The following is a 13,426-nucleotide window of genomic DNA, read 5'->3' as shown; positions in this document are numbered from 1 at the left end:
TCTATCAGAACCTTGACATTACCCTGTCCCTGTTTGTTAGAGACACTCAAAAGTAGAGGGTACATAAAAGGTCCATAATTTGCATCTAAAAATAATCACTAAGCATCTAATGTTGGATATGGCTAAATCATTTTAGAATAGTATTCCATATTATAATATCTGAGGGACACTTTTGTGAATAGTACTGAGGCCTACCAAGCAATAGATTTTTTCTGTATTTCCCACTTTCAATTATCTATGACGTTATCCAGCTTGTTGACTATACTTAGCACATTTAAAGGGGGTCTAAGTCCACAGAGAAAATTCCGCAATATTTCACCAACCTTGTTGAATAACTTTAGTCTTGAAAGAGCATCCTGGTTGAACTTGATTATCTCTCTTTCAAAACTCCCCAGTTCCTCTTGGAGGGGATCTTTGTCAGAGAAAATTAACTTAATCCTGATCTCTAGATCTGCTGTTATATCTCCATTTTGGTTTAAGTACAGTTTCATCCTGGAAATATTGCAAAATTCATCCTTCTTCAGAAACTGATGAAACTAGAATGTAAACATCCAGTGATTTCAAAAGCAGAAATCTTGGTTTCTTATCCCACATTGTCTTTTCACATTTGAATTGTTTTTCTACAGTTGTCTAATTACAACTATCGACAGTTGGGAGAACAAATGTTAGCAATATGTTCAAAAGTGAAAAAGAGCAAAATTTGCAAATCGTACATTGAAAAAAAAGTATTGATGTAATAAGAATTGACCAAATTTGTCAATAAAAGTGAACATTTTAAAACAGTAATGTTTTATGATGATTGTATTATATAATTATAATCATGATTTATCACCTGCTGCTGGTATGTACACTGAGAGCTTATAAACTGGAGACAAATTCCTTGGCCAATAAAGAATTCTATTCTATTCTATTCTATTCTATTCTATTCTATTCTATTCTATTCTATTCTATTCTATTCTATTCTATTCTATTCTATTCTATTCTATTCTATTCTATTCTATTCTATTCTATTCTATTCTATTCTATCTATCCTCTTCTCTGCTCTCCTTTGGTCTGCTCTATATATTAAACAAAGAAGCAAATAAAGAGATTATTCATAAACTCCTTGGAAAAAACCCGATTGTTGATGCCTCCCCCACCACCGCCGAGCTCGAGGTGAAGACCTCACCTATCCCCCTCACTCACAGCCTGGCCGACACCTTGGTGGATGCCTGGGAAAGGGCTGCCACCGAGGCGCTTGACCATGTTGTACCCTTGCGACCCCTGACCCGGCGCAGATCCCGGTGGGCTTTCTGTGGAGCTCCGGGAGATGAAGCGTCGGAGACGAGGTCTAGAGAGCTGTTGGAGATCCAGCCGGTCTGAGTCTGACCGATTGTGGTTAAGAACCTTTACGAGGTCTTATCTCGCAGCGATGAGGACAGCGAAGTCTAATTACTTCGCTGCCCTCATCGTATCTGTTTAGGGTGACTCACTCCCTCCTTAATCAGGAGGTGAGGGAGGAGCCCTTGCAGGGGCGGGCCAAGGAGTTTAGCTATCATCTGACAGACAAAATCGCTCAGATTCAAGCTGGTTTGGATTCTGACTGGGCAGAGACTGACGGGGAGGAATCGAGCGGTCTAGAGAATGTTACCTGGAGTGAATTCAATCCTGTGACCCCAGATGAAGTGGACAGAATCATGAGGAGATTGAGTTTCGCCACGTGTTTATTGGACCCGTGCCCCTCCTGGCTGGTATATGCAGCCCGGGAGGAGACACGAGGCTGGTTCCAGGATGTAATAACTGCTTCTTTGAGGGAGGGTACCTTCCCTGCCACCTTGAAGGAGGTGGTGGTGAGGCCCCTCCTCAAGAAGCCTGCCCTGGACCCGGCTATTTTGAACAACTATCGTCCGGTCTCCAACCTTCACTTTCTTGCAAAGGTGGTTGAGAGCGTGGTGGCACTTCAGCTCCCTCTGTTCCTGGGGGAAACTGATTATCTGGACCTGTACCAATCGGGTTTCAGGCCCGGGTACACCACGGAGATGGCATTGGTTGCGCTGGTGAATGATCTCTGCCGGGCTCAGGACAGGGGTTGTTCCTCTGTCCTAGTCCTATTAGATCTCTCAGCGGCTTTTGATACCATCGACCATGGTATCCTACTGCGGCGTCTCAGGGGGTTGGGAGTGGGAGGCACTGTTTTACAGTGGTTCTCCTCCTACCTCCTGGGCCGCTCGCAGTCGGTGTTGACGGGAGGGCAGAGGTACACCCCGAGGCCTCTCATTTGTGGAGTTCCTCAGGGGTCGGTCCTCTCTCCCCTCTTGTTCAACATCTATATGAAGCCGCTGGGTGAGCTCATTCATGGTTTCGGGGTGGGGTATCATCAGTACGCTGATTATACCCAGCTTTTTCTTTCCACCCTGAACCAACCCAGTGATGCCCTCGACATGATGTCCCGTTGCCTGGAGGCAGTCTGGGTTTGGATGGGGAGAAACAGGCTTCATTTCAATCCTGCCAAGACTGAGTGGCTCTGCATACAGGCATCTCAGACTAACCAATCTTTTCCATCGTTAACTATGGGGGGGTGAGGTGTTACCCCCTGTTGATAGGGCCCACAACTTGGGCGTCCTCCTGGATTCACGGCTCAGTTTGGAAGATCATATAGGAGCCGTGGCCAGGGGGTCTTTTGCTCAGGTTCGCCTGGTGCGCCAGTTACACCTGAAATATATCTGTCTTAGAGGCTGGTCTTTGGATTATATGCCGTGAGCGATTAGACTCTCCAAGCCTTATGGGCCTTTTATAGCACAAGTTCATTGAGCTAGTTCTCTTCCCTTGCCTTAAAGGTAAAGGTAAAGGTAAAGGTTCCCCTGAACGTGTGTGCTAGTCGTTTCTGACTCTAGGGGCCGGTGCTCATCTCCGTTTCAAAGCCGAAGAGCCAGCACTTGTCCGAGGACATCTCCGTGGTCATGTGGCTGGCATGACTAGATGCCAAAGGCGCACATAATGCTGTTCCCTTCCCACCGTAGTGGTCCCTATTTTTCTACTTGCATTTTGACGTGCTTTCGAACTGCTAGGTTGGCAGAAGCTGGGACGAGTAACAGGCGCTCACTCTGCTACGCGGCACTCAGGATTCGACCCGCCAAACTGCCGACCTTCTGATCGACAAGCTCAGCGTCCTAACCCACTGAGCCACCGCGCCCCTTCCCTTGCCTTAGCTCCCTTCAAAAGGAGCTAAGTGTGATGGATTCTTTTGGGACCACATACCTGCCATGGCTGCAGCCTTAGGGCCCCCACCCCTTCTTTGCCCTCCTTCTTTCTCCTCCTGTATCTGGCGGAATACGCAGCATTCAAGGCATGGGCCAGAGTCTTAAAAAAGATATAAGAATTTTGGTGAATTCTGATCTTGATGCTGCTATTTCCTGGTTCAGTTTCTAGTGGTGTCTTCTGGGTGCATCTTCTCTGGCTTTTGACAGAAAAGACATGCTTTGCAAAAGAACAGCGAAAATACTGATTTTGAAACTCAGCTTCAATAAAATAACTGAGTTTAAAGTTTTCCTCTATGGACTTGGTTTTTCCCAGAATTGGAAAGGTCCATATACTATGGATGTATTTATAAAGTCTATGCCTTCTCATTTTGAAATTCCCCATGTGTGACATGATCCAGACTTTGCCTTCAATGGGTCCTGGCAAACGCATAAGTATTAAATGGAAAGGAAGAATTCTGCCCAAATGGGACTCATATTCTATAAAGTGCACAAAGACGTTGACTTGCCTCCACTTAGAGAGGGCATCCCTCAGGTGTCCTCTGTGTCCAGTCATTGACAAGCGTTGTGATATAACAGCACAAATACCATTCCTGACAAGCAAAGGAGTCAAAGTCCTCATGAAATTCTCTCCCTGTTCTGTATCTGAAGCAAAGAGACCAATCAAGATCCATCTGAAATGATGGAGCAGTTGGACAATTGCTGGGTACTGGATTCCTTCTTTGGGGACCATCCGGTGGGAAAAAGAGTTTTTTTCATGCAGATTCTTTAAAGAAGTCTCAATACTGATCTGAAAAAGCAATAAAGAATACTGTACTATATTTGGGGTCCAGTCAAGTTCAAAATACTAGATTTTAATAAATCCAACTTGATTCTTATGAAAAATTAGATTAGTTTATTGTTTTACAGCCATTAGGCCATATCAGGATAGGGAATATAAAACAGACAATATTAACAAAGTGTTATATAAAAATCAAATAAAGAGAACAAATTAAGTTAAAAAGAAGAACAGAGAATGTGTCATATTTTTGTATCATTCCTATAACTTATTGCAGTCAGAACCATATATCTGAACTTCACATGCAAATCTGAAGTGAACTCTTTTGCTCAAATAAATAATCCTATTGTATGTTTTTTTTATTCTGTCTGCACAGGAAATGTGTTGTTTTAGTATAAGTATCCGAGTAGATCATACATTTAATGTGTGGTCCAAGATACTGATACAGTATTGAAAGCAGAAGGGTTGGACTAGAAGACCTCCAAGGTCCCTTTTAACTATTCTATTCTATTCTATTCTATTCTATTCTATTCTATTCTATTCTATTCTATTCTATTCTATTCTATTCTATTCTATTCTATTCTATTCTATTCTATTCTATTCTATTCTATTCTATTCTATTCTATTCTATATAATACTGTAGATGCTTTATGTCTTCTATCTCTGAAGCTCTAGAAATACAAGTCTGTTCATTATAAGGCACTTCGTCAAATCTTCCATATTTAATCGTGTCCAACTGCTCAAATCTTGCTCGAGTGAATATCACCCTAACATTTTTAGACATTTTGCAATGAAATTCTTATCAATTTGGAAGACCAATTTGTTCATCCAATTCAATGTGCCAAGCTTACTGGAGATGACTATATCGTTATCTGCTTTGGAAACTGATCAAAGAGTGAAGCAACCTGGAATTACTGAGAAAGTTCCCAACAGTGAGGACAGTCAACCAGTGGAACAGCTTGCCTTCAGAAGTTGTGGGTGCTCCATCATCACTGGAGGTCTTTAAGAAAGACTGGATAGTCACTTGTCTGAGATGGTATAGGGTCTCCTGCTTGAACAGCAGGTTGGACTAGAAATCCTCCAAGGTCCCATCAAGCTTTATTCTGATTGATTAATTAAGAGAGCAAACTATGGTTTCCCCTGACTGGCATATATTGTAATTAGATAGTTCTTGTTTGCTTGTTCTTCTACAGCAAATGCACTTTTCATCTATCCACTCTCATCTCTACTTAAGAGAACCTTAGCATATATTTTAATCATAACATCTATTAGATTAATGGACTCAATCTATCACTTTCACATCACCACCCTACTCACCATACCAGATAAAAGAACACACACACAAACCATGGAGTCCTAGTGGACAATCACTTAAATATGAGCCAGCAGTGTGCTGCAGCTGCCAAAAAAGCCAACACAGTGCTAGGCTGCATTAACAGAGGGATAGAATCAAGATTACGTGAAGTATTAATACCACTTTACAATGCCTTGGTAAGGCCACACTTGGAATACTGCATCCAGTTTTGGTCACCACGATGTAAAAAAGATGTTGAGATTCTAGAAAGAATACAGAGAAGAGCAACAAAGATGATTAGGGGTTGTTGTTAGCTGCGAAGTCATGTCCGACCCATTGCGACCCTATGGACAACATTTCACCAGGCCTTCCTATCCTCTACCATCTTCTGGAGTCCATTTAAGATCACGCCTACTGCTTCAGTGACTCCATCCAGCCACCTCATTCTCTGTCATCCCCTTCTTCTCTTGCACTCAATCTTTCCCAGCATTAGGCTCTTCTCCAGTGAGTCCTTCCTTCTCATTAGGTGGCCAAAGTATTTGAGTTTCAACTTCAGGATCTGGCCTTCTAAAGAGCAGTCAGGGTTGATCTCCTCTAGGACTGACCGGTTTGATCGCCTTGCAGTCCAAGGGACTCGCAGGAGTCTTCTCCAGCACCATAGTTCAAAGGCCTCAATTCTTTGGCGCTCAGCCTTTCTTATAGTCCAACTTTCACAGCCATACATTGCAACTGGGAAAACCATGGCCTTGACTATACGCACTTTCGTTGACAAAGTGATGTCTCTGCTTTTTACGTGCTGTCTAGATTTGCCATGGCTTTCTTCCCCAGGAGCAAGCATCTTTTAATTTTCTTTACTGCAGTCCCCATCTGCAGTGAACTTGGAGCCCAGGAAAATAAAATCTGTCACTACCTCCATTTCTTTGCCAGGAATTGAGAGGGCCAGATGCCATGATCTTGGATTATTTTAATGTTGAGATGATTAGGGGACTGGAGGCTAAAACATATAAGGAATGGTTGCTGGGATTTGGTACGTGTAGTTTAATGAAGAGAAGGACTAGGAGTGACATGATAGCAGTGCTTCAATATCTCAGGGGTGCCATAAAGAAGAGGGAGTCAAGCTATTCTCCAAGCACCTGAAGGCAGGACAAGAAGCAACGGATGGAAACTAGTCAAGGAGAGAAGCAACCTAGAACTAAGGAGAAACTTCCTGACAGTTAGAACAATTAACCAGTGGAACAACCTGCCTCCAGAAGTGGTGAATGCTCCAACACAGGAAGTTTTTAAAAAGAGACTGGACAGCCATTTGTCTGAAATGGTATAGGGTTTCCTGCCTGAGCAGGGGGTTGGACTAGATGACCTCCAAGGTCCCTTCCAATTCTGGTATTCTATTCTATTCTATTCTATTCTATTCTATTCTATTCTATTCTATTCTATTCTATTCTATTCTATTCTATTCTATATTATTATTATTATTATTATTATTATTATTATTATTATTATTATTATTATTATTATTATTATTATTATTATTATTATTATTATTATTTACAATAGATATTTAGTGCCATAGATATATGTACTTCAGGATCCCTCATTACTTCTGGTAAGACATTAATACTGAATGTCAGAATCCATTTATATCATATTCATAAATGTATGTTTAAAACATTATTCCATGGATCCTGCCATCTCCTGAGGAGGAGGAGGAGGGAACGAATGTGTATTGAGCCTGTATTAGGCATTTCAAAGGAAAAAAGAAGCCTTTTGAACTGGGGGAACAAAAGTGGGGGTTAGGGTAGGAGCATCTGGCTTGTGTCACGGAAGAGAGCAATATGTATCTTAGTCTCACACTTTGAAAAGTATTGATCTTACTTCTCATGGTTCTGTTTACCTCACACCAAAGAGTCAAACAAGCCTTTGGGGATAATGCATTGATGAGGACCAACAATCTGTGTTACATTTTAAGGACAATCAATTTCCTCCATAATAATTCTGTGTTAACTGTGTCAAATGCTGCACTAACATCTAACTAACATGCTGTAATTGGGTGTGTCTAGTTTGATGAAGAGAAGGACGAGGGGGTGACATGATAGCAGTGTTCCAATATCTCAGGGGTTGCCACAAAGAAGAGGGAGTCAAGCTATTCTCCAAAGCACCTGAAGGCAGGACAAGAAGCAATGGATAGAAACTAATCAAAGAGAGAAGCAACCTAGAACTAAGGAGAAATTTCCTGACAGTTAGAACAATTAATCAGTGGAACAACCTGCCTCCAGAAGTTGTGAATGCTCCAACACTGGCGGTTTTTAAGAAGAGATTGGACAACCATTTGTTTGAAATGGTATAGAGTTTCCTGCCTGAGCAGTGGGTTGGACTAGAAGTCCTCCAAGGTCCCTTCCAGCTCTTTTGTTATTGTTGTTGTATATGTAAGGGCAACAAACAACAGCTTCCCCTGACTGACCTATCTTGTGATCAGATGGTTCATGACAAAGCAACTGTTAACAGTGGATCTACTCTATCCAAAGCCAGCTTGTCTTTCTGCAAAGAATGCGCTTTTCATCTATTCACTTTCAACTCTACTCAAGAGGAGCCTAGTATATATTTTAGCCATAACATATATTTGGCAAATAGGCGTATAATTGCTAGTGTCTTTTTATTCCCATTTTTGTATAATGAAACTAAGTATTGCCATTTTCCACATAACTGGATATACTTGTCATTATTTATACCTCTAAATGAACCTGCCAAAGGAGGCCTCAACAGGCTGGATATTTTTAGAATAGAATAGAATTTGTAAGTTTGGACTAACATGATCATGTAACTCCTGGTATTTTGCAAAAATAAACCACACATAATGCAGTAAACATTTCCCATGATGCTATGCAGGCTCTTAACAAGGATTCCAGGAAGAGCTATATTTTATTAGAATATAATAATAATAATATAATATAATATAATATAATATAATATAATATAATATAATATAATATAATATAATATAATATAATATAATATAATATAATATAATATAATATAACATAACATAACATAACATAACATAACATAACATAACATAACATAACATAACATAACATAACATAACATAACATAACATAACATAACATAACATAACATAACATAATATAATATAATATAATATAATATAATATAATATAATATAATATAATGATATGATGATATGATATGATATGATATGATATGATATGATATGATATGATATGATATGATATGATATAATATAATATAATATAATATAATATAATATAATATAATATAATATAATATAATATAATATAATATAATATAATATAATATAATATAATATAATATAATATAATATAATATAATATAATATAATATAATATAATATAATATAATATAATATAATATAATATAATATAATATAATATAATATAATATAATATAATATAATATAATATAATATAATATAATATAATAATATAGGATAGGATAGGATAGGATAGGATAGGATAGGATAGGATAGGATAGGGAAGGGAAGGGAAGGGAAGGGAAGGGAAGGGAAGAGAAGAGAAGAGAAGAGAAGAGAAGAGAAGAGAAGAGAAGAGAAGAGAAGAGAAGAGAAGAGAAGAGAAGAGAAGAGAAGAGAAGAGAAGAGAAGAGAAGAGAAGAGAAATATACTAGAATAGAATAGAATAGAATAGAATAGAATAGAATAGAATAGAATAGAATAGAATAGAATAGAATAGAATAGAATAGAATTCTTTATTGCCCAAATGTGATTGGACACGAAAGGAATTTGTCTCTAGTGATAACCTCCCAGTATTCATACAAGCAACAAGTGTTAATTCATGATCATGATCATAATTATCACACAATTCATTTCTAAAATCCTCTCCTTGGACTCCATTTCTCTTTAAATTTTTTATGTTTAATTTGATTGTGAATTTATTATGGTGAAAAATAGCTGATACATTGACTAATGTGCTTGTAATTTTTTTCATCAAATGGCTAATTAAAGCAGTCCTCCCAATAAGTCCATAAGACACCTATATTTTATTAACTGAAGGTAGGATAATCCATTGGTGTTCATTTCAGAAATATGGGATTTGTTCACCTTTGAAGATATCATTATTTTGGTTAAGATTAGGTACAAAACATGAACTTTCGATCAATGCTCTACTATTCTCTTATACAGAAGACCATTTGAAGGGACACAGAGCCTTTCCTCATCTTCACAAGTATACAGCAGCAGTGCCCAAATACTGTATGGTGTCATAAAAGGATGTGTCTGCTTTGATCCTTGCCCCCTCCCCACTGTGAATCCTAATCCACAGCCATGACAGTAACGATAGCCATGGTCAGGGGTAGACAACCTTTGCTTTTTAATGAATCATGGACTTTAACTCCTAGAATTCCTGAGCCAGCATGGCTGGCTCAGGAATTCTGGAATTTGGTTTTTTCATTTTTTCCATCTTGGCCTCCAGTGCTGGACTTCTGGGCTGCATCTTCTTCCCCAAGTGTTACATTATCATCCTGAGACCCGTTCTAAACACAAAGGAACAGCTAATGATAAAAGTAGGGAAGTGATAGTAAAATTGTTTCTTAGGTTCATGACATTTAATTTTTCATTGTGGTTATTAAAAGCTTTGTATCCACTCTTTCATCTGTTTGATAATTAAGTTTTTTTAAAAAAAAACCTGAAAGAAATAACAATACGAAAAATATCCATATATACACTATGATCCAGCTATGTGTTCCAAAGATGTGTTTGGATTTGTCACTCACCCACCACCATTCCATTCAGACTTCCAGATAAAGAAACATAAATGCAAACCTGTGGGATTTTGTAGGGGTCTCCTAATGTTGCCATCTGGATGGAGATGTCACTGGTGGGTCCATAAAGAAGAGCCAAAAGGTTCTCCTTCCTTCCACAGCTATAGTTGGGAACATTGGCTTCTCCAGTAGAGAGCATGTCCAGCAAGGCATCCGAAGTACCAAGGGTGTTATCATAGTGGTCATGGATGTTGTAGCCCAATGTGAGATTGTATAGAATCTGGGAATTCTCATTGACCTGTTGTATGGCGAAAATGGTGCTTAGCATTTTAATAGAACCAGGAGAGAAACTCCTGTAAAAAAAACAAAAGTTCAAGAGTTTGGAAAAAATTCAGAGAAGAGCAACTAAGATGATCAAAGGCCTGGAGATTAAAACATACAAAGAATGTCTGCAAAACTTGGATTTGGCTAGTCTAAAGAAAAGAAGAAATGTATCTGGACTTCTTTCAGGGTTTTTTGTCTGCCTCATCTTTGCATTTGAGCCTCTTCCATGAAATCGGACAAAAGAGAGAAGCCGTGGAAATCAAAACAATTCAAGAAAGTAGAATATTTGTAGCTTGGGGTTGAAATGAGGGATCCTTGGTGCTCTCGGAGCTTGGTTGTTTTCTTGCAGACATTTCATTGCCCAAATTGGTAACATCATCTAGTAAGTACCTACCCAAACCAAGTAACAGTGCCAGTAAAGAGTTACTCTCAGATTATATTCTAGTAGCGAAATAATTCAAGCAATTAGACAGGTCTTACAATATAGGACTAAGTGAAAAAAAGGAAAGAAGTGTTAGAACTGCAAATAGACAGGGTTCAATTGCATCACACTAACTGACTTACAAGTCAAATTTCCTGTCAGGAGCCGTGTTGAAAGGCAGTGTTATGGGTGCTATTTTCGTTAAAGAGAAGATCATACTAAGGAGATGGTCCCCTGGTCTGTAAAAGCTCTGTGGATTGTTTCTATCCTGGTGCTCCAAGTTCAGCGGGCACTTTATTCGAAGTTTCCCTGAGACTGGCTGGGACATCAGCAGCATCAGAACCAGAAGCAGGAGATCCATAATTCATAGGACTGAATTGAATCTCTTTCCTGTTTCTAAAGAAAAATTCCAAGCACTCCCACAAGGTGGAATATTCAGTGGATTTCCTGGCTCAGATATAAACTGATCTTTATGTGAAAAAGATAGAAAGTGCATTCAAGAACACAGCCCCTGCCTGTTTCTGAACCTTTTTCCAAAGAGAGTGTTATCTGAGGCATTTATCCTTTTCTGATGCACAATCCTTTCTATGTTGGCTTGGTCTGATGTTTACATCAAAAACAGTCACTGGAGGAGGAGCAGAAAAGGTCTCAAGCATTGGGACAGTGATAATTACGATGAGAATCAACTTCTCCTCTAGGGATGCTAAACTTCTTTCAGGCTTCATGTGAAGAGGGGTAGCTGGAGAAAAGCATGTTAGTGAAAAGTTAAAGATACATCTGGGGGCATTGTTCTCTATTGGTTCTGGTCTTTCCTGTCAGCTCATGTCCAGAAAGTGATACTTGAGGAAGCTAGTTCAACATCCAGGGAACTGACTTCAGCTTCTGAAGTATCTCGTCTCCAGAGACGGCTGGGGAAAGTCACCCCAGACTTATGGAATTTGATTCCATTCTAGGTTGATGACACTCTTCCAGTACCAAGGAAACAATTATGTCTATGGATATGGTGGCTCAGTGGGTTAGGACGCTGAGCTTGTCGATCAGAAGGTCAGCAGTTTGGCGGGTCGAATACCGAGTGCCGCGTAACAGAGTGAGCGCCTGTTACTCGTCCCAGCTTCTGCCAACCTAGCAGTTCGAAAGCATGTAAAAATGCAAGTAGAAAAATAGGGACCACTACGGTGGGAAGGTAACAATGTTCCATGCGCCTTTGGCGTCTAGTCATGCCGGCCACATGACCACGGAGACGTCCTCGGACAAGCGCTGGCTCTTCGGCTTTGAAACGGAGATGAGCACCGGCCCCTAGAGTCGGAAACGACTAGCACACATGTGCGGGGGAACCTTTACCTTTACCTATATATATATATACATATATACTGTATATAATAACAACAATAACAATAAAGTTGGAAGGGACCTTGGAGGTCATCTAGTCCAACCCCCTCCTCAGGCAGGAAACCCTATACCAGGGGTAGGCAACCTTGGCTCTCTCATGACTCATGGACTTCAACTCCCAGAATTCCTGAGCCAGCCAAGCTGGCTCAGGAATTCTGGGAGCTGAAGTCCATGAGTCATAAAAGAGCCGAGGTTGCCTACCCCTGCCCTATACCATTTCAGACAAATGGCTGTCCAGTCTCTTCTTAAAAACTTCCAGTGTTGGAGCATTCACAACTTCTGGAGGCAGGTTGTTCCACTGATTAATTGTTCTAATTGTTAGGAAATTTCTCTTTAGTTCTAGGTTGCTTCTCTCTTTGATTAGTTTCCATCCATTGCTTCTTGGTGCTTTGGAGAATAGCTTGACTCCCTCTTATTTGTGGCAACCCCTGAGATATTGGAACACTGCTATTATGTTACCCCTCATCCTTCTCATTAAACTACACATACCCAATTCCAGCAACTGTTCCTTACGTGTTTTAGCATCCAGTCCCCTAATCATCTTTGTTGCTCTTCTCTGTATTCTTTCTAGAGCAGGGGTTTCAAACTGCTGGCCTGCGGGCTGGAGCGTCACGGAGAAACCACGCCCATCCCATTGCCGGCAATGGGAAAAAGTTCCGATACGTCACGTGACGTTGCAAGTTTGACATGTCTGTTCTAGAGTCTCAACATTCTTTTTCACAAGGTTTACCTGTGTCATCAGGGTCACCTGGTTGCTGGAATTGGGTATGTGTGGTTTAATGAAGAGAAGGGTGAGGGTTGACATCATAGCAGTGTTCCAATATCTCAGGGGCTGCCACAAAGAAGAGGGAGTCAAGCTATTCTCCAAAGCACCTGAAAGCAGGACAAGAAGCAACGGATGGAAACTAGTCAAGGAGAGAAGCAACCTAGAACTAAGGAGAAACTTCCTGACAATTAGAACAACTAACCAGTGGAACAACCTGCCTCCAGAAGTGGTGAATGCTCCAACACTGGAAGTTTTTAAGAAGAGACTGGACAGCCATTTGTCTGAAATGGTATAGGGTTTCCTGCCTTAGCAGGGGTTTGGACTAGATGACCTCCAAGGTCCCTTCTTCTTCTTCTTCTTCTTCTTCTTCTTCTTCTTCTTCTTCTTCTTCTTCTTCTTCTTCTTCTTCTTCTTCTTCTTCTTCTTCTTCTTCTTCTTCTTCTTC

At 40.1% G+C, this 13,426-nt stretch overlaps 1 protein-coding gene across 1 annotated transcript in view; it reads right to left on the bottom strand.

The window, feature by feature from the left end:
* Positions 1-13,426, bottom strand: part of LOC308663065 (vomeronasal type-2 receptor 26-like) — a gene marked incomplete at both ends in the record, with an annotated part of 64,396 nt that overhangs the window by 4,996 nt on the left and 45,974 nt on the right. The window contains 2 exons of the mRNA XM_081319210.1: positions 3,238-4,026; positions 10,143-10,434. Of these exons, the coding sequence (XP_081175336.1) occupies positions 3,238-4,026; positions 10,143-10,434 (1,081 nt within the window). The remainder of the gene's footprint in view (positions 1-3,237; positions 4,027-10,142; positions 10,435-13,426) is intronic.

The sequence above is a fragment of the Vipera berus genome (assembly GCF_964194415.1).
Source record: "Vipera berus genome assembly, chromosome: 2".
Taxonomy (NCBI): domain Eukaryota; kingdom Metazoa; phylum Chordata; class Lepidosauria; order Squamata; family Viperidae; genus Vipera; species Vipera berus.
This window is presented reverse-complemented; position numbering and strand designations above follow the sequence as displayed.